At 47.1% G+C, this 19,778-nt stretch overlaps 2 protein-coding genes across 2 annotated transcripts; both read left to right on the top strand.

Moving 5' to 3' along the window:
• The first annotated feature begins 2,606 nt into the window (after positions 1 to 2,606).
• On the top strand, positions 2,607 to 12,358 carry LOC125941957 (uncharacterized). Its single transcript, XM_049659839.1, has 2 exons — positions 2,607 to 2,685; positions 12,092 to 12,358. The coding sequence occupies exons 1-2, from the start codon at positions 2,623 to 2,625 to the stop codon at positions 12,356 to 12,358; spliced, it is 330 nt and encodes a 109-aa protein (XP_049515796.1). The 5' UTR covers positions 2,607 to 2,622.
• A 1,589-nt stretch (positions 12,359 to 13,947) lies between these two features.
• LOC125941958 (uncharacterized) lies at positions 13,948 to 17,815 on the top strand. Its single transcript, XM_049659840.1, has 2 exons — positions 13,948 to 14,085; positions 17,409 to 17,815. The coding sequence occupies exons 1-2, from the start codon at positions 14,070 to 14,072 to the stop codon at positions 17,765 to 17,767; spliced, it is 375 nt and encodes a 124-aa protein (XP_049515797.1). The 5' UTR covers positions 13,948 to 14,069; the 3' UTR covers positions 17,768 to 17,815.
• Positions 17,816 to 19,778: the final 1,963 nt, after the last annotated feature.

Below are 19,778 nucleotides of genomic sequence, written 5' to 3'. Positions count from 1 at the left end.
GACTGACCATGAAGCGTCACTTTCGAAAGGCATGACCGGTATTTTATAGAGCTTCGTTTCGCTCAATCCCGTGCTGCTCTTATGATTCACTGTTGCCGTCCTGCTCATACCGTTGAAAAGGCGGGTGGAGCGCCGCTTTGACCACTGACGAAACACGACATTGAATGGCGTCAGAAACATTTGGCTGCCAACTGCGCCCGAGGACGCTGCACTGGTCCCAGCAGAGCCAATTGAGGGGCGTGTGACGGTGTGTCCCATTGGTTTGGTTGCTTTTGCAGCCTATACTGGCCGAACGCTTTCCAAAGCTATGGAGAATTTCCAACCTATCAGGCGTGGGCCGAGTATATTCACTGACACCGTGAAATACTGATGGCTCAGGCGTGAGTACGCCTCAAACTCCCGTAATATTGTTCCCCGAATAAAAAAAAATGCAAAGAAAACTTGTTGGCAGATATATGTCAATATCTGCAACTGATATATCTGAAAGTGTGAAAGGTGCATAATCAAGTTCTAACGCCCTACGGAGTACCACGGGCGTGCTTGCTGGCTGTTTTTAGCAACGACTCCCACGCATGCTGCGTTGAAGCAATACTCCGGCAGCTTTTGCCACCGCTGCCGTGCAAAACCAACATAGAGGCGGTTAATAAGGTCACGAGACACAAAAGTTATGGACTACTGGCAACACAATGAAAACGCAGAAATAATTGCTGCCTATTCGAACGAGGTATACGCACGGGAAATTCGACCCTCTGGCTGTCCTTTGACTACCCCTGATACGGAGCACCACCGCCTTCCGGCTTTCATCGCCGCAAGAGAACGGTTGTGGAACTGCTCCTGCTTCAGTGTTTTACACTGAACCGAACTGCTTCAGTGTAAAAGATAATAAGGCATGCCAGAACAGTGGGATCAATACATCGCAGCGATTTCTGATCCGCAAACGCTAGTCAGTGACACCCTCAATGGGCCTGTTCTATTACAATTAGCTATTCAGGGCGCATGCGGTGCACGTTTATTGCGACTGACCTGCGTAGGCGCAGGCGTGACACACGCTGGCATTGTTTGGTAAGACCGAGGAGAGTCACTATTCCTGAAGACATTATTTGGGGTTCGTCTACCCAAGAAAATGTACGCAACGGCAACAATGGCCACCATAGACATTAGACAGTTTTAGCATAGCGTTAGCGCGTTGCCACAGCCGCTGTCATGATTGCGCGTGCTCAAAATTTGCCGGGCTCAAGTAATTTTACCGCACCCTTACCGTTAGCTACGCTGACTGTGTGACAACATCGCAGTGTACACGCTGCCCGCATCGACCAAATTCGTCGGTGATACTCCATCGCGTCAGCGAAAATACATTATTAGGTCAACCAACACTTAGTCCAATTTCATGCCGAGGACAAAGTATAAGTGCAGTTTTGTCGTCATTTTTCAGACTGGTTGCTTGTTTCGACGCTGCTAAGCCCAGAGGCTAAAAAGTATGTAGATTTTCATCTAACAGATGGTCCCGTATGACTGTCAGCTTTAAATCTCAGCGGAGCAGTACAGATGGGCTGTGCCCCTGTTCACTAAAAGTAATTTTATCCTTCATTACATTGAAATACCCCCGGTTGATAGTTTAGATGGTCTGATTATGCCAGTTTAGATTTACTTCCATTTTTGCCGCCTTTCTATGTCTATCCGTCTCTCTCTATGTCTGTTTCTCATAATATGTGTCAGCATCTTTATGTTTCTTTATCTGTTTGTCTCGGTTCCAGCTATTCGCAACCGAGCTGTTATTTTCATTCATTTAACAAAACGTATATATCCGATATGAGAGCTATGAAGGATTCCAAAACTGTTGAAATGGTATGAAAAAAAGTATCATAAACAAATTTTTACGAGCCTACAGCAGAAAAGAAACCAGCCAGTCAGTCAGTCAACAAACTTTATTAAGGTATTAAGGAACTACTAAGTCGTTGCGGGCCGCTCCCACGTTGAGGCCGGAAGACCATAGTCGTCCGCCAGAGCCAGAAATCTAAACCTAGGATACTAAGCCGAATGAAGTCAGGTTGAAAGAAAACGCATAAACATTCAACAAAGAAGCTATCAAAGCGGTCTCTTAACTCTAAAAGTTTACTTCTGCCCACCATTGCATCGCATCCCATTCTATCAAGATCCGTACGTTTATTTACCCTAAAGGGCACCATAGCTCAATCAGGACTTTTGTAGGCTGCATTCGCTAGGACCGTTAGAGAATACGCGAGCAGCTGGGGTATTTCTTTTGCTTAGTTGTGTTTCGAACGTCGAAATGCCTATTCTAGGCCTTCCAGAGCTGCATCGCAGTTGCGCACTGCGTATCAGCCAAACCCAGAGCACATTGCTTCCGAAGAGAATCAAAATTCTACAAGAGCAAGCCTGCGTCACAATGGAAAAGCAAACACGCAAATAACTGGGTTCCGGCCATCGACGATAAAGCAACCGAAGTGCTTTCACTAGGAAGAGCTGCTGTTCCCAGCGGTCACTATGAACAGGCACTGCCTCTACAAAATGCAGCCTGGCAAGTGCACATCACCAATCACTCAACAGCTGAATGCTTTTTCTTACCTTCCGACCGTTGTCGTCGAGCATGCAGCTCTCACCACCATGGTTCCCAATGTGCCAAACGACAGTGGCGTCATCCTCGAAGTGGTACGAGAAGTCCCAACGGTGAGTGTGGCAGGTATATATAGCTAGCAGTGAACGGGAGCTTTGTAAATCTGTACATACTACCAAGCAATCCTCTACACTGCTGCTTTCATCGAGTAGGATCCTGAATGCAAAGTAAACATTCAACTACGCCCTACCTCAGCCATCACAAATCTTATTTCCCAGACAATTTGAGTTTAGGGGATTTCAATAAAACGCGGAGTGAAATTGTGTGTAGGCTAGTTATCAAGAAATAAACATGAATACACAACGTATGCTTAGGTTTATAGCCTCCACCGCGCAACGTCTCAAAACCTGCATGTAGTCTGCTTGGCGGTAGCTTGCTTCGGAGATTCCATATTTGATGCTCTTGCACCAATTGTATCGCAGATGCATACGTGAGATGCCTGCGACATGTCAGCGTGCTGTGCCAAGTCAAATTTAAAAAAAATCTGCCTAAAGCAACTAAATATTTAGAAAGCCCCCAAAAATTCCTGTAGGGCTTGTCCTGTAACTGAGTTTTAGATGCATCATTTCCTATCACACAATAGACAGCTGTATGTTTTCTAACCGAATTGCTGTTGCCAGTGCCAAGAAATGCACACTTCGTTGAAGAAAAGAAAGACGTGCTTTTCCAAGCGCCTTCACCAAATTGCCATAGTTACCGCGTCTAGACTCTCCTTCAGTCCTCTAATGTCATGCTTTGCGCTTTGCGCTTTGCGTCCCCAGTGGTGCTGGCTGCTTCATTCTACTATGAATTTCTTGGCTTTGGCTTCTGGTTCCATTACTTTACAGAGTAATTAACGTAACCAGATATGAATTGCAAAGGAGCACGTCTTCAAATGACACCTAACACGATCATTTTAATAAATTATCTTCACTTGAACCATATGCCGAACCTGTGAATCTGAAAAACGCCTTTAGCAGTATTGAATAAGTAGTACTACGTATTCTTTCATGTGCAAAGCTAACGTGGCATTCATTTCCGCCTCGACGGCAATGTAACAAAATTGAAATATATTTTGCTAAGTGCTAAGCTAGCTCAAAATGCTGTCCTTCAAACGGCATACAGGGCATCTGTAAAGCAGCCGGCAACGATCCTAGAGCTGCCAATTGGAGGGACTCGTCACTGTCCCCTTTTTTGTCCCTGTTGTTGACATTTCGCTCTATACCGTAGAAGATGCCTCACCAGCTAGTCCAAGCAATCACTTTGCTTGAGTTAGCAATATAATTGTCGTCCCAGAGCAACAGCAGACTTTCTGTGCCGGGGTCCCAAATGATGAGCTAGTCAGCACGGCTCTTCTCGGCTAACAAGGCGTCCCAAAATAACACCCTCACCACACCTACACCGAGCATCCACTCCACACAGCTCCTTCCCCATATACTGATATTCAACAGCAAATCCTAGCGGTTGTAAACTGCATCAGAAGGAGAAGAAACGCGTTCACGAGCAAAGAAAAAACTAAGTTCGCATGCACATTTCCGAACTATACGCCAGTCGTACCGCCAGTCAGGAGTCCCCATCACTAAGCATGCCCTCATTGCCATCATTTTAGGAAAGTTCGGAACCCCCGCTGCACAACCGACAGAAACCGCGCACGTCGAGGTGAAAATTGATGCACTGCAACACAAATTATATCCATGCAACAAATGACCCAGAAGCAAATACCATCAAGGAAACACGGCTAACAAAAGATAACGACGTAAAAAGATGAAAGAAATGAATAGAAAGTACAGCAGGGACTGCTTGCCGATCCAACCGTTGTCCAGAATTACTTGCAAAAAGGAACACAGCAAAGAAAACCCACTCCTCTTCTGGCAATGGAATTGTCGCAGCTATCATGGCAAGCACGGATATTGCTACCGTGCGTCAGTAACGCCAACGCGACACCGAGTGCCATCGCATTGCATTAAACAGGCACACACTCGACTCAAACCAGCTACAACAAACATGCCACCAGGCCCGCAAGCCGCATGGCCACACGTACACCTGAAACGCTTACGTCAATAAAACACATTAGGCGGCAGTGATATTGACCACAACCTGGTCGAGATCCTACCGCGCCAACGAGGACGAAAGAGAGTTCTCAAACTGAACATGTAAAGCCCACCCAAGCAAAAGCAGGCAAACTTAGACAACTTGATCGACAAAACGATTGCCATGCCAAAAACAATCTTATGGTGATAGTGGACTACTTCAGCACAGCTCACAAGGCATGGGGGGACTACAGGACAGCCACATAAAAAGGCAATGTTCTACAGGACATGATACTGCAGCACTGTCTCAACCTTCCTCACAGGACAGTCACATAAAAAGGCACTGTACTACAGGACATGATACCGCAGCACTGTCTCACCACCATCACAGATTACGCATACCTCACACCTCTAGGAAACAGAGTCTCCAGCGATATGTGCCCCTTATACGTCCCCCATGCTCCTGAGCCTTAGGCGGAAATTCAAATTACATCACACTCACCAGAAATATACCGGCAGTAGAACCGCATCTAGTGCACATATGCGAGGCCCGTCGAGGCCTTGTTACTTAATGGAACCGCTAACATCATTCAAAATTCAAACTACTTGTAGAGAAACTCACAGCAACCGCGAAATTTCATGCTGGGGTACTCACCTATCACAAATGGTGACAACTATGCAAGAAACCATCATGAGGGAGGTAGTGGCCGAATATTGCACGACGGAGGTCAATTCCTGTTCTCGTGAGGGAGCGCCTTTGTTAACGCTTAGTGGGGCTTCCAAATTTGGTTGCACCTGGACTAGTATAGCCGCATTGGCTCTCAGCATTTTTTCTTTGCCGGTGTCAGGCGCCACTTCAAGCCTGAAAACGTAGTGGACTGGAGGAGGATTCAAACCTACGGCCTTCAGATTAAAAACCCGGTGTTCTACTTCTTCTTTGGAGATCGCAGGGAGAGGCCTTCGTTTTGCAGTGGGCAAAATATAGGCTGATGGTGCTGATGATCATGATTCAAGAAGCTGCAGGGCACTCTTAGTACGGCCAGCGGCTGATCGCTGCGGGGCCATCTTCTTGGCCCCACGCAAAGTAAAGCAGTTAGCCAGCAAACAATTCAACGTCTCCTCCACAGCCTTCCGCGTTCCAACGTCGACATCCTGGGCGAGGGGTAGGCACGGCGCAGAGAGATATTGTGGTTGTGAAGAGGAAGAGGTGCTATTTTCGGCGCATAGGCGATTTCAAGCCAACACAAGCACATCTTCCCACATACTGTGGGGGATAGATAGATAGATAAACTTCAATTCAAAGATAGTTTTCTCTTGCCCCAATGGGGCATCGCTAATGGTCGGGGCCCCTAGTCCAGGGCTCCGCTGGCTCTTGCCATCTTCTCTGCTCACTGGATCAGCTTGAGCTGGTCGTCGAGGGCCGAGCTGGACAGCAGTGCCTCCCATTGCTCCCGCGTGGTGTTCTTGTCATGGTGTTCTATGTTGTGTAGCGTGCACTCCCACGTAATGTGGTATAGGGTTGGTGTGGCCCTGTAGGCTGTGGGGTGCAGGCGATGTAATATGTGTAGGTTCGTGTAAGTACCTGTCTGGAGCCTACGCCAGGCAGCGGCATCCTCCGTCTTTAGTATTCGATGGGGTGGGGGATATCGCAAGCGACTCCCTCTGTGGTAGTTCAGGATTGCTGAATACTCGGGGTCAACTGGGTCAGGGTCATCTGCAGTCGGCGTGATGAGTGCTCAGTTATGTGCAAATTCTCGAGCTGCTCTGTTGGCATACAGGTTACCCGTGATGGCAGCGTGACCCGGTATCCAAATGATGGTTATGATGGTGTTGTCGTCAGTGTCCTCCTTGGGTATTTGGGCTAGGAGTTGTGCCGCAGGTCTTGCGAGTCTTCCCTGTAGGAAGTTGCGGCAGGCCTGCTGGGAGTCCGTGAGGATCGTCAGTGGTTTGCTTGCGTGTTGGCCTTCGCGGATGGCTAACGCGATGGCCAGCTCTTCCGCTTCCGTGATCGTGCAGGGGCGGGTCGATGCACTGGAGGTGACCTTGCCTCGGTGGTCGCAGACCACTGCCACTGCGCCCTTTTTCTTCGTTCCGTACATAGCGGCGTCCGTAAAACGGGCCGTGGTATCGAACCTGAATGTTTTCTCTATGTATTGGGCCCTCGCTTTCCTCCTTCCGGAGTGTAGGTTAGGGTCCATGTTGCGTGGTATTGGGGCAATGTGATACCTGTCCTGGACGTGACGAGGTATCGTGCAGGTTTCTTGGGTTCGTGTTGTTGTGGCTTTTAAGCCCAAGGTTTGTAGGACCTGCCGGCCCGTGTGAGTCCGCGCAAGTCTCTGTTGTTGTGAGACGTGAAGGGCTTCTGTGAGTTCGCTGAGGGTGTTGTGTAACCCCAGCGCCAATAATTTCTCAGTCGATGTACTCATCGGCAGGCGGAGGGCGGTCTTGAAAGCCATCCTCAAGAGCGTGTCGGCCTGTTTCGTCTCGGATTGTGTGAGATGGTAGTAGGGCAGGCTGTATGTGATTCTGCTCACCACCAGGCTTTTGACCAGTCGGAGTGTGTCCCCTTCCTTCATGCCTCTATTCTTCGATGTTACACGGGATATCATGCGTGATATCGCCTTGACACTGGTTTTGAGGAGCGTAAGGGTGTGTGTAGCACGCTGGTTAGACTGCAGCCACATGCCCAGCGGCCTGAGCAATGACGTTTCTGGTATGAGGCTCCCGTTGAGGTGTACCTCGATTTTTCGTGTTGGGTCTGTGGGGACTGTGTGGTTACCCCGGCCTCGCCAGACTCGTATGAGTTCAGATTTCTCGGGCGAGCATTGTAGTTCCCGTTGGCTGACGTATTCTTGGATGAGATCAGCTGCAGTTTGCAGCCGTTTTTCTTTTTCAATAAGGGACCCTGTTGTGGTCCAGAGTGTTATGTCGTCTGCGTAGAAGGCGTGGCGGAGGCCTTCTACGTCCTGCAGTTTTCTTGCGAGGCCGATCATGGCGACATTGAAGAGCGTGGGTGAGATGACTGCTCCTTGTGGTGTGCCCTTGTTGGGAGGGTGGTATACTGCAGTCTGGATCTCCCCAATCTTCAGCTCTGCCGTGCGGTGGCTTAGGAAGCTCTGAACGTACTTGTACGTTCGCTCACCACATTTGGTGTTGGCGAGCCCTTCTAGGATTCCTTGGTGGCTGACGTTGTCGAAAGCTCCTTTGATGTCGATTGCTAGGAGGGCATGTTCGCCGCTGCGGGGAACGTTGCTGAGGGCTTCTTCCTTGATTTGGAGTAAAACGTCTTGTCTGGACAAGCCTGCGCGGAAACCAAACATGGTGTCTGGCAGGTGCTTGTTGTCTTCTAAGTGTCCGTGTAGTCTCTTGTGTATGATTTTCTCGTACACCTTGCCGAGGCAGGATGTGAGCGAGATTGATCTCACATTTTCAATTGCTAATTTCTTCCCCGGTTTGGGGATCATGATTATGCATGCGTGTTTCCGCATCGCTGGCACCGTACCTTGTTCCCAGTGTTGGTTGAGAAAGGCCGTGAGCGCGGAGATGGCCTTGGCGCTAAGGTTTCTGATCATGGCGTTCGTGATGCGGTCCGTGCCCGCCGCTGTGTTACGGGTGGTGGCTGCGATGGCCGCTCTCACCTCGTTTTCTGTGATGGGTTCGTCCAAAAGTGGGTTGGGTTGTCCCATGTATGGTTTTGTACATGGTTGCGTGGGAGCTGGATCTCCATAGCACTTGTTCTTGATGGCGTCGATGAGGTATTGTTGGCTGCCTGGGTAGGTATATAGTAGCCGCTCCAGGGCCTTGTGCCCCTCTCCTTTGGTTTTGGTGGGGTCCAGGATGGCTTTGAGTATGTGCCACGTCTTGGCGCTACCTAGGGTGCCACCGAAGGAGTCGCAGAATCTATACCAGTTCGCCGAGGCGAGTTGCATGGCATATTCTTCTGCTTCCGCTGTTATTTGTGCTATGTGTGTCTTCAGTTTCCTGTTGTACTTATGTGTTTTCCAAAAGGGGTTGAGACCTCGTTTGGCGTCCCACAGGTCTAGTAGGTGGGGATCCACCTCTGGGGTCTCTTCCGTTCTGGCAATTTCCTTTGTATGGTGTTGTTTCTGTCGACGGAGGTTGTCGCACCAGTCTTCCAGGTTCGTGATTGTGTCTGTGATTGTGTACTGTGGGGGAAACAACTACGATATGAACAAGGCAATCAAAATCTCGCACGTCCAACAAGCAATCCAAGCACGCACATGAAACACCACCCTCGGCAAGGACAGAATCAATAAAAAGCTCCTACGAAATCTGCATGATGGCACCATTCATATTCTTACTGACCTCTTCAATCATCACTGGCAAGCGAATGGGCTGCCAGCGAATTGGAAGCACACGGACATCATTTTTATTCCAAAGACCGGCGAACCCTTCAGCTTAGAGACTCTGAGATCAATATCGCTGACTTCATGCCTCGAGAACCTCCTCGACCACGTCATTCTCAGCAAACGCCAACCATACGTATAATCGAAGCACCTGCTTCCCGAAACAATTTTCGGATTCCGGCCACACCTTTCCATTTACGACATCTTCCTTAAGTTCAAGGAACAAGTCCTTGAACATGTCAACGCACAACACTGGAACAATCCTAGCATTCGCTGTCAAAGGCGATTTGCATAATCTTTACAGCATATTTACAAACCAATGGCTTGTCAACTATTCTCTTTATAATTACAACAGCATAACGCGTCTTTATAACCAACCGTACCAGCCACAGTAGGTGTCGGCTCATTCAGAACCCTGAAGTTACCTACCCACACCGATGGAACCCCACAAAGTCCTACCCTATCACTCACACTTTTCGACATTGCTATGATAAAACTACTGACACACTGAACGCAATGCCTGGAATCAGTACTCATAATACCTCGACATTCCTATCTGGACCACAACTGATTCCGAAGGAGAGAAACATGCCCATCTCCAACAAGTCACCTACGTCCTCCAGCAATATGCAAGAACAATCGGTCCCAAATGTTCCACCTAAACGTGGTAACTATTTTTTGTCCGACAGAAATGGCGGGAAAAAACCTCTATGAAATACCCCGCATAACACTCATTCTGGATGGTAAAGAAATAACCACAGTAATCCGCGTCCGCATCATTGTCCTTCACATACCACAGGACGGCGGACTGACTGACTGAAAAACCTTTATTTACAGAATTTTTTTTTACTGGGAGGGTGGAGAGAGGTACTTAAGGGGCCGCCCCGTACGGAGGCGCATACACAATCCAACACCTCAAACAGATCCCCTCCCAAATCACACGAACGGTCAGCCGCTTTACTACCAGACAACGCGAACTGAAAGAAGACGTAACCCGGCTCGTCCAGGCCCTAATAATCAGCCGCGTCGCCTACGCTGCCCCGTACCTGTCCATCATCCCCAAGAAGAAAAAGTGGACAGTCACTTTAGCATACGCTAAAGAGAATGAAGCCGAAGGCCTGCGCGCTCACGAGACAATTATTTATTTATCGATTAAATTCAGATTCACTAAGGTATTATTCATTTATTCACACTCGTTAAATGACTTGAAATTCTCATCGGAATGCGTGGTTACTTCTTATTACTCTTTTCGCCCACCAAAGGTCATTTGTTCAAGGGCTTTATCTACTGTGCCTTAAACTTCGCTCTAATTAACACTAAAGGTCGTGGGTTCAACTCGCACCAAAGGTCCAAGGTTAGAGTGCCTTAAATAACACCAAAGGTCGTGGGATCGACCATCAATGGTGGCACCATCAATTTTGGTGCCATTGAAATTTCTGAACGCTGTAATTTCCGACCAATTAGCTTTTAAAGGTCTTCGCCCTAATATCAAATAGACATACTTCTGTGGAACGCAAACAACCAAGCAGTCGGCCATTACCGGTCACAGCCCCACTGGAGCTCGAAGATCTGGGGGAACATAACCCTATAAGAGATGAAGTTCTCAACTATTGCTGAATGGGCGAGTTGGTGCGTATAAGAGAGATCATAGACGCTCAAATCATAAGCCAACCAGAACGCCTAGCCCTAATACCTAGGCCTAGTTCATCTAGGCTACCCCACACAGGGACGAGGCCGCGGACTAGCAAACTATATCGTCTCCACCATCCGTGAGCACATCAGGGTAGCCCCTACCCTCAGAAGCATGCACCCGGAACACCATGACGGCAGTCGCCAAGTTAGCGCTAAGACCCTACAGACAAGATATTGTAACCTACCCACTACACGCTACAGAGATGCCGAGCAGTGCCCTGAAAAACGGCCATGATGGCCAGCGTTGTCAACAATACCCTTATATGAATGGCCTCAGTGACGGTCCGCGCTGCCAGTGCCCGGAAAACATAGGATACAGCCATCACGTTGACAGTCACCTCCAGTTCAACCTCGAGCACGTCACATTTCTTACTGACTCCCAAGGGGCCTGTCGTAGCTATGATAGAGGCAGAATATCTTCCAATGCCCACACACTCCTCAAACAAGCCTCCCAACTCCCGAACGTAGAAATAGTATAAGCTCCAGGTAACGAATCCCTCCGTGGAATTCAGCGTGCCCACGCTGTAGCCAGAGCTCATGCCACCCGGGCGCCACAAGAGGACACGTCTGTATCGATGGAGCCCATACCATAACAATGCAGCGCCATGCTACAAGACCACAGATTCAACAGATTACAATAACCACCTCCTCAGAAGCCCCTCACATGCGAAGACGGAGAATCATGGCAACTATAAACCAACACCGTCCCCCTTTAAGCGGACTACACACAGTACACCCACCCTATGCTCATACGAATACACCATTTGTAACGACTACGCCTCCTTTTATCGCAGTACATGGGCTTGCCTGAATATACAAGCAACCCCGCCAAAACCCAACCCTATACCGGAGCGGTGGGAGACCATGCTGACTAGCTCGCACCCTCGTGACTAGCAACAGCTAGTGTGGCGGGCCCAGGAGACAGCAAATCCACAGGAACTCTGGAGTTAGGGCCCCTCCCTGCACAAGCAGGAAGACACATGCTTCTTGTCAACCGCCAACCTCTTTAACACGGTTTTCTTAGCATGTGGACTGAGCCGTGGTTCTGAGTTCTATAAAAAGAAGTAACTTTATAAAATTAATTACAGTAAACTTACTTCGGTCTTTCGCGATGCTTTCTTGGTAATTATGGCTTACGTTTCTGGTCAATGTAGTGGCATAAGCATCGACAGAGAATTGGACCCGTGGTATCGGCTAAGAACTCGAACAATTACCGGCAAAATACGCAATTGTAAATTCGCATGCTTCACCACCACTACACGTCCTCCTCCAAACCACCCCGACCTCCAGTGTTGTTTGCTAAAAGCCTCAGATAGGGCAACCGTTCAAGTCACACAACTTGCCAGACAAGCAGTAGAGAGAGCTTATATTTCGTGCATGTTCTTACTCAGATGAATTCGGCGAGAAAAAAAGGCGTGAGGAAGCGGTCATCTTCGCCCTTTATGGGGCCCACAGCTGCCCTGCCACACCTTATGGACAGCATTTGGAGCGTGCCTCTGATCACAGGAGCCGCGGCCTTCCTCAGCACGGCGGGCATGTCCACCTGCGGATTCTTCTACGTCGTGTACATGGACCACTACGGAATAACACGCCAGGAAGCGTCCTGGCCCGCCAGCATTAACCTGATTGTCTCCCATGTGATTGGTAAGACGAATTGAACGTTGCAGCTAAGTAAAGATCACATGTCTTCGCCGCTGAAGCGAGATTTCTGTATTCCTGGAATACTTAAATGTACAACTTGGCGTTCGTTATTCTCTGAATTACCAGCTAATTTCACATCTGCTTTTTCTTGCGTAAGCTTGTGTTTGGGGTATCGTGTTATCAGACATTCCGTTCATTTCGTGCCTTTCACTTACTTTTTTGCGCACTCTTTCAATCTTAAATTGCTGAGTCATAACCAAAATAAGGCGCTTGTATATAGCCGGCAACCTGGCTTTGCTGTCAGGGGAGGCTGTTTTTTGGCTACCATTGTGAGGGATAGAGACGGACAGGTTCTATAGTAGCCGATTTCCTGCCCCACCGCGTGATTGTATGTTTTGTGCTGTTTCACCTGCATTTCTTTAACCGAAAAATCCGCCACGGTAGCTTAGTGGCTATGGCGTACTGGGTACGAGGTCGCTGGTTCAATCGCAGTCGCGGCGGCTGAATCTTGATGGAAGTGAAATGCATATGCGATCCTTTTGCGTGCTTGGGCGCACTGTAAAGAACCCACGATGGTCAAATTTAATCCTCAATCTTCCGCTACGGTGCCTGCCATAATCTGATTATGGGTAGGGCATGTAAATCCCAAGAACTTAATGTGATTAGAAGTTTCTGGGAAATTCATGCACTTTTCGTAAATCCGCATATAACTATTTCAAGACAAGCTTGGGTTGCAGGGTATGTGCAACTGTGTATGGGTCCGAATAGACAAATTGATTCACTGGGCATAAGCAACTGGGCACATGACACTAGCTTTTTGAACATTCTTCGCCAATTTTCAAGAATGTGCGATGTGCCACTGGTTAGGTGTCCAGATAGATAAGCAGAAGAAGAGGCAAGCAGGGAAGAAGTCGGCAGCAGAAAACTGAAGTCCACTACAGAGGAGTGCAAAAGTCGGCATCAAAAGCAGCCGAGTGTGGGGAATATGCTCACGTCAACAGAATGGGACCATAGCGTGCATTGAGCGAGGCTCGTTGAGCTCCAGGCAGCGAAGAAGGTGACAGTAACAGACAATAGAAGAATTATGCTACGCAAAGGCGAATAATTTGGCAATACACTGTGTCGTTAAATAGCTTCAGTGCTAATCGCGATAACATCGACATTCGTCGTGAGATGATTTCTCATGTAATTTTTATTTTCCTTGACTGAAATTCGACAGCCATAGCTTCGTGCCGCTATGCAAGAAATGAGTCTACGAGTAGTAGGCAGGCCAGAGCATGCTAGCTCAGGCCGACCTCTCTGCCCTAATAAAAGTAACTCTCCTCTTACGTGCACAGTTCCCGCCGTGACGTAGAGGTAAGCGGGCGAAAATTCAATATGGCGTTGCTCCTCCTGGCAACTAGGCTGCTCGGTCTCCGTGCCGACTTTAATGATTTGATAAATAGTGCAACTAAGTTTGAATACTTATGGACCTTCTAATGTGCCTCAGTAGTTTTTCATATGCGGGAGAACGTGTTGCTAATAACCACTTCTTGTTCTGGCATTTTGTTCATGTTGTGTACATGGGCAACTTTGTTTCCTGGCCTTTCTTATCTTCTAGGTCTCATTCTAGCAGCTCTACAAGGAACCGTATCCATCCACAACCTCACATTGATAGGTGGCCTATTATCTTTTACGGGATTCGTACTGTCCGCATTCGCTCCTAATATTCAAGCACTGTCTTTAACCATGGGGGTCATTTACGGTAAGTACTTGTCTTGAACGACAGACATGTCTGAGACCATTATATACTTGGAACACTTCACGGTAGCTATAATTAAACATTTATCTGGAATACGCAGAAGCACGGTGTTTGTGCATGTCAGAGGCTCCGTTACGGGAGAGCTCCTTTGGAAACCACACTTTCCTTTCTTTTTTTGCACTGAGGTGTGAAGTACACGAAGTGTAGCAGACAACCATAAACGGCCCTTCGCTCAGTGCTCATTTTGTATTACTTTACCTTAAGTATAGTGGTAATTAAAGGCAAAAGAAGCTGAAAGAATAAGTAATAAAGCAGTTCGGACTGTTATGATGCTGTTTAAAATTTCCATTGTTCTAACTTTGCCGCTACCGCGCTGATACATTTTACAGAAAAATCAAGTGTAACTAAAGTTTCCTTATATCGCTATGCAATTTCAGTGCCCGTACGCCAGTATACCACAATATATTTCGAATTTCTTTTCCTCGTATTTGAACCGTTATGGCTTTGTAAAACTTTTCAAAGATCTATAAACTCTGCCTTTACAATTTTAACAGCGAAGCTGTTGCAGCTAACCGTAAAAAGTGCCGCCTACTGCCGCAAAGATCACCGAGCTATGACGTCACTGCGTTGCCTAGCAACCACCTCGCGGAGTGGCGTGTGCCTCGCCTCCACTCCGTGCTGTGCACATGTTGCCTTGAGATGGGACGTTAAGGAGAGGGAAGCAGAGCATGCGCGCGGCACGCTCAATACTCGGGTGAGGGAAAGAGAAAATGAGAGCGAGATAGAGAGAGAAAGAAATCGGAGCAGCACCAACGAGACAACGCGCAGAGATGCTGGCGACGCCGCCCGCGTTGCCTAGCCGCGCATGCACCGAAGCAGTAGCAATGACGTCACCTCGCGTTGCCTAGTAACCGCCGGCACAGGTGCGCGCTCGCTTCGCCCGACAGACACACGGCTCCGCCGAGCACCCGCCAGCTGCGCGCTACTGCGCATGCGCCGTGACGTTATCCTGGCATGTCGTCTGCTGCGCGCCGCCCGTACACTGTGTATAGCTTTCGCCCAGTGTACATGCGCTGTTTCTTGGGAGAGCTTAGCTACTGGTTGCCTTTGGTGCCTTACCTCCCACTTCAATTGCTGCTTCTGAGATCAACCGTAACTAGGTTGATCTCAGAAGCAGCAATCATCGCTCCAGAATACCCTTCCTACATGCGTAGTTAAGTTAAACCAAGTTAAGACCTAGCAGCAACCAAGTTAATACCTAGCAGTAGCAGCCAGTAAGACTTGAGGATCGACAGTTTCGCTGTGCCTAAGCTTTGCACGACCGAGCACAATCTTGCCCGTCTTTTTTGCCTATGAAATACTGCCTAAGTGTGAACAGACAATGTCCACGTTTAGGACGTCACGGCGTCCGCCAAAGTGCGCAAACTGCACTTTGGCGTCGCCATTCGCCTTTCATTTTTTTTTGCATTTGCTCTGAATTACCAAGCTTCGATCTTTTCATGATAACAGTAATTCTATGATATTGCAGAAGCGAGATGTACCAATACAACTCACGGCTTCTTTGTCTCGTTAGTGTCCCTTTGTATATCATACTGTGTTTTCCCCAAATTACTGTTTCCAAGAATCTAAATGCAGCAGAATTTAGGTTGGCTCCATAGTGTTACAAAAGGGAGCACTTATACGCACGCATAAATCCATGCCATACAAATGTAGTCCTTAGCCGGCAAACTAATGCAGGCAAGCTCTTGCTTCACACGTTTTTTTTTTTTTGTATCTACCTGCTTGTCTACCTGTCTTGAGCAGCTTGAGCAGAGTTTTCCGAAGCGTAAAACTTTAAAAAGAAATTCTGTATTGTAGAAATAGTCTGCGATCTCGCTGTTGATAGGAAGCACGTGTTTTTATTTCCATTGCTCTGCTGCTGCTGATCGCGAACACATTCGGAGATGCTCGCTTAGGCGTGGTGCAGTGGTTCCTTTGGCGTTGCAAACCTATAGACGGACGAAGTAAGCCAGCGTGTCGGTGCAAGTGCGAAAGCAAGCTTAGTTGTCTAAGCGATGTCTCCGCCTTTAGTTTACAACTCTGTAAGTGGTAAATGCTCGGCAAATTAAAATTCAATTGAATATAATATTTTCTTTTCGCGAAAGCTTCTTTACTAGGAAGCCTTGAGGCAATTGCTCGCTTTCTTTTAAGCATGCTTGCAAAGTCTAAAATGCAACATTCGCGAGTCTGGGCCGTAAACTTAATAAGATTTAGACTCGTGAAGCTTCCAACCGTACAAAGTGTCAAGTGGTGAATTGCGTGCGCTCTGTATATAAAAGATACAGCGTTTCTAGGAAAATAAAAAAAACTGTTATACATACGCATTTGAGGACCTAGGTCATGTGTACTAGTACATCTTCATGCTCAAATGGCTGGCAGTCACACTATGAAAACTAGTAACTTTAAATTTTGTGATATCCGACTGCCCTTTCTTATAGATGAACTGCAACATGAGCCGTAATGAAGGCACAGGCGGGGATCACAACCAATAAAACTGGTGCAAGCCTTCGCCAATTCATGCCGTTTCTGTCTTCTATTTCATTATGCGATAACTAGAAAACTTATGAATCTAGAATCATATGATGGATATTGATTGATGAGGTGTAACATCACAACGCCACATGGGTTATGAAAGGCGTCCTACTGGAGGGCTCCAAATTATTTAGGACCACCTGTGTTTCCTTAACGGGGCTATAAATTTGGATGCACGAGCGTTTTTGCATTCCGCCCCCATGTAAATGAGACCACCTCGGCAGAGAAACGAACGTGTAACCTCAGCAGCAGAACTGAAGCTTTCCTATTTATATCCATGGTGCTGAAGTACTGTGCTTGAAACTGATTATCAGTAGGATGGTTACTTGTGCCCCCCACTAGTCTATACTCACGGTTAACTTTCTGTGGCAATGAAGGGAAAGTTAGGGGCGTGGGGATGCTGCACATATGTTACCGCTCCAAGTAGTCCGGCAGCGTTTGACAGTGCTTTTGGTTGCAGACGCTTAACCGACGCAGCTTCCACGTGCGACGGTTTCGCGTTTTCCCGTACGCGGAAGCGAAAAGCCGCAAAATAAGTAAACTTTTACACTCAGAGGCGTGTTCTGTCTTATTTAACTGTGGCTAATAAGCTGTTTATGTTTCCTCTTCCCCAGCCTAAACCAACGTGGATTAAAACGCGGGAATCTTTTCAGAAGCGATCTCGCTTGTGCGCGCTTGGCCTCTGTAGCTTTCCCTTCACTGTCGCAGAAAGTTCTCCGCGAGTATAATACCAAGATTTTTATTGTGCATTTCAGGTATCGGCTGCGGAATCATGGTGATTATGCTGTCTGTTTACAATGCCACGTACTTCATGAAGTATCGAGGAGTGGCCACTGGTTGCAAGTTCGTAGGCTGGTCCCTTTCGGGTTTAGTGTTTCCTCCTATACTGACCGTCCTCTTCAATACTTACGGCTTCCAAGGTGGCATGCTGCTGTTCGGCGGAATTGTTATGAACGTCATGGTCTTCGTTATGCTGCTAAGAAATCCGAGACCCATTCACTGTTGCACAACTGGCAAGAAGAAAGCAAGCCGGCAGCAGATACCTTCGGTGGTAGGTTCTGACGTGTTCCGACACACTTCGTTCTTTCAGCAGAAATCTAAGGACAGAGGTTGACGAGCTGATGGAGATTCTAAATAATAAAAAGTGGTCAAATAAGGGATATATCAGACTGAAGCCAAGGTTTGGACAATGGCACTAGACTTCGCCTGGATCGTGATGAAGACAAGTTGCCTTGTCGAAACTTAGGGCATCCCTCATCCTACCAGTGTTAATAAATTTTTGCGGTGGCTATTTCATTCATGTTTAATGCTATAAGTATGTGTCCTGTCACAGTGCGCAATAAAGCCACTTTTGCACACGTGATATGAAGGTATATTGCGGAGACAAAGAAGAACACATTCATGCTGGCTTTTATATTATGGCTTTGTGGAGAGTACGAACAGCAGTGAACAAAATGATATGATACATTTCATTTGGGTCTTGTGAGTCTCTCGAACATGCACTACCCTATTACATTGTTCCCAGAACATAGCTGCCCACCGTGCATCCAAATTGCATATACAAAAAAAAAATGTACAACAAGGAAACCGGGAACATTACACAGAATGTCAATATACAGGCTCGGTGGTGAGAATAATTTCAGTATTAGGTAGAGAGTTTAGCCAAGTCAAAGGCTTGGCATGCATGAAAACTTAATACGCAGGGTTTTTCAGCGAACACTTTCAAAAATTTTTAAAGGTTGCCTGTGGCAGATATCACAATTCTAGTTCATGAGCTGGTCTACTCGAAGAGGCGGACATTACTTGCAAAATAATTGCAATGCATAATCCACTAATTAAAAAAATTGACAAATTAAGTTTTTAACTTGTTACCTTGTGGCACATATGGCAATTTAGAAATCTTAGCCGTGGAGTTCGCAAGGCGGATCCACTTGGAACGAATTCTCAGGTTGGCACCAGTTTTGAGATATTAATTCCTGAACTTCGCGGAGAAATGCATCGGTGTTCCACTTTTGCGATTCCATGCATAAAGCGACGTTTTGTTAAGAAAGTAACTGGTTCTCGTTTGAGTATGAGTATCTCATTTATATCGTTTATTGATGGTTCCATACAGATACTCCACCAAAATTGATAACATTTTGTTCATCTGTGCTGCGATGAAGCTCCATTTAAACTGTACATATTAGTGGCTATGCTTTAGGCAATAAGCCAATGCAGTGAGGAATTTAGGCAGTCACCATATATTGTGCAGTTGTTTACTCGGATTCAGGGCTTGCCATTAAACTTCTTGTCATCTGATACTTCTTACAACACAACTCTGCTGCAGGCGAAGACTGTTCCTGACGTAGATTCTAGTGCTGTCGCCAGGTTAGATTGGTATGGGTCCCACACTGAGCATGCGTATTCAGTTTGGGTCTAACAAATGTTAAATATGCTAGTAGTTTACTGAAGAGGGTACGAGACGAAGATTACGGCGCAGGTAACATAGAACACGATTGGCATCATTGCTAATGTTGCAAATGTGTGAAGACCAACCGAGGTACTGGATAGGTTAACACCTAGGTACTTATAAGAGGTGACGGCACATATTTCAGCACCAGCGATAGCGTATTTAGCTGAAATAAATGATTGGCGACGGTGGAAAGTAAGTAGCGACGTTTTCTTGACGTTGAGAGACATTAGCCAGTTATTACACCACGTTTCAATGATGTTAAGGTCGGACTGGAGTGAACGAGAATCAGCGTCATTAGTAATAGGACGATATATTACGCAATCATCAGCGAACAAACGAATTTTCGAAGAACAACCTTCGGTAAGTCGTTAGTGTATATTAAGAAGAGTAGGTGGTCCTAGGACCGTGCTTGCGGCACACCGGAGATAACGGGTGATAGATTAGACGAGCATTGGTTAGCGAAAACGAACTGTTGACGGTTAGTCAGAAAGTTGCGTACCATTGGAGAACAAGAGGGTTAAGATTTAGACGCGATAGCTTTAGGAAGAGTCGTTCATGAGGAACCTTGTCGAATGCCTTTTGGAAATCTAGGAAGAGGGCATCTACAGGTACGTTTTGATCAAGATGTGAGCTTATGTCATTAACGAACAGAGCTAGTTGAGTCTCGCAGGAC

Source organism: Dermacentor silvarum, unplaced genomic scaffold, assembly GCF_013339745.2.
Source record: "Dermacentor silvarum isolate Dsil-2018 unplaced genomic scaffold, BIME_Dsil_1.4 Seq718, whole genome shotgun sequence".
Lineage (NCBI taxonomy): Eukaryota > Metazoa > Arthropoda > Arachnida > Ixodida > Ixodidae > Dermacentor > Dermacentor silvarum.
Note: the sequence above shows the minus strand (reverse complement) of the source record. Positions and strands in the feature narration are given on the sequence as shown.

What these genes read in the sequence shown, in the direction of transcription:
- LOC125941957 (XM_049659839.1), top strand. Translation starts at nt 2,623, where the DNA reads ATGGTTCCCAATGTGCCAAACGACAGTGGCGTCATCCTCGAAGTGGTA. An exon ending in TGGTACGAGAAGTCCCAACG is followed by an intron (nt 2,686 to 12,091) that starts GTGAGTGTGGCA and finishes GTTCTTACTCAG; the next exon opens with ATGAATTCGGCGAGAAAAAA.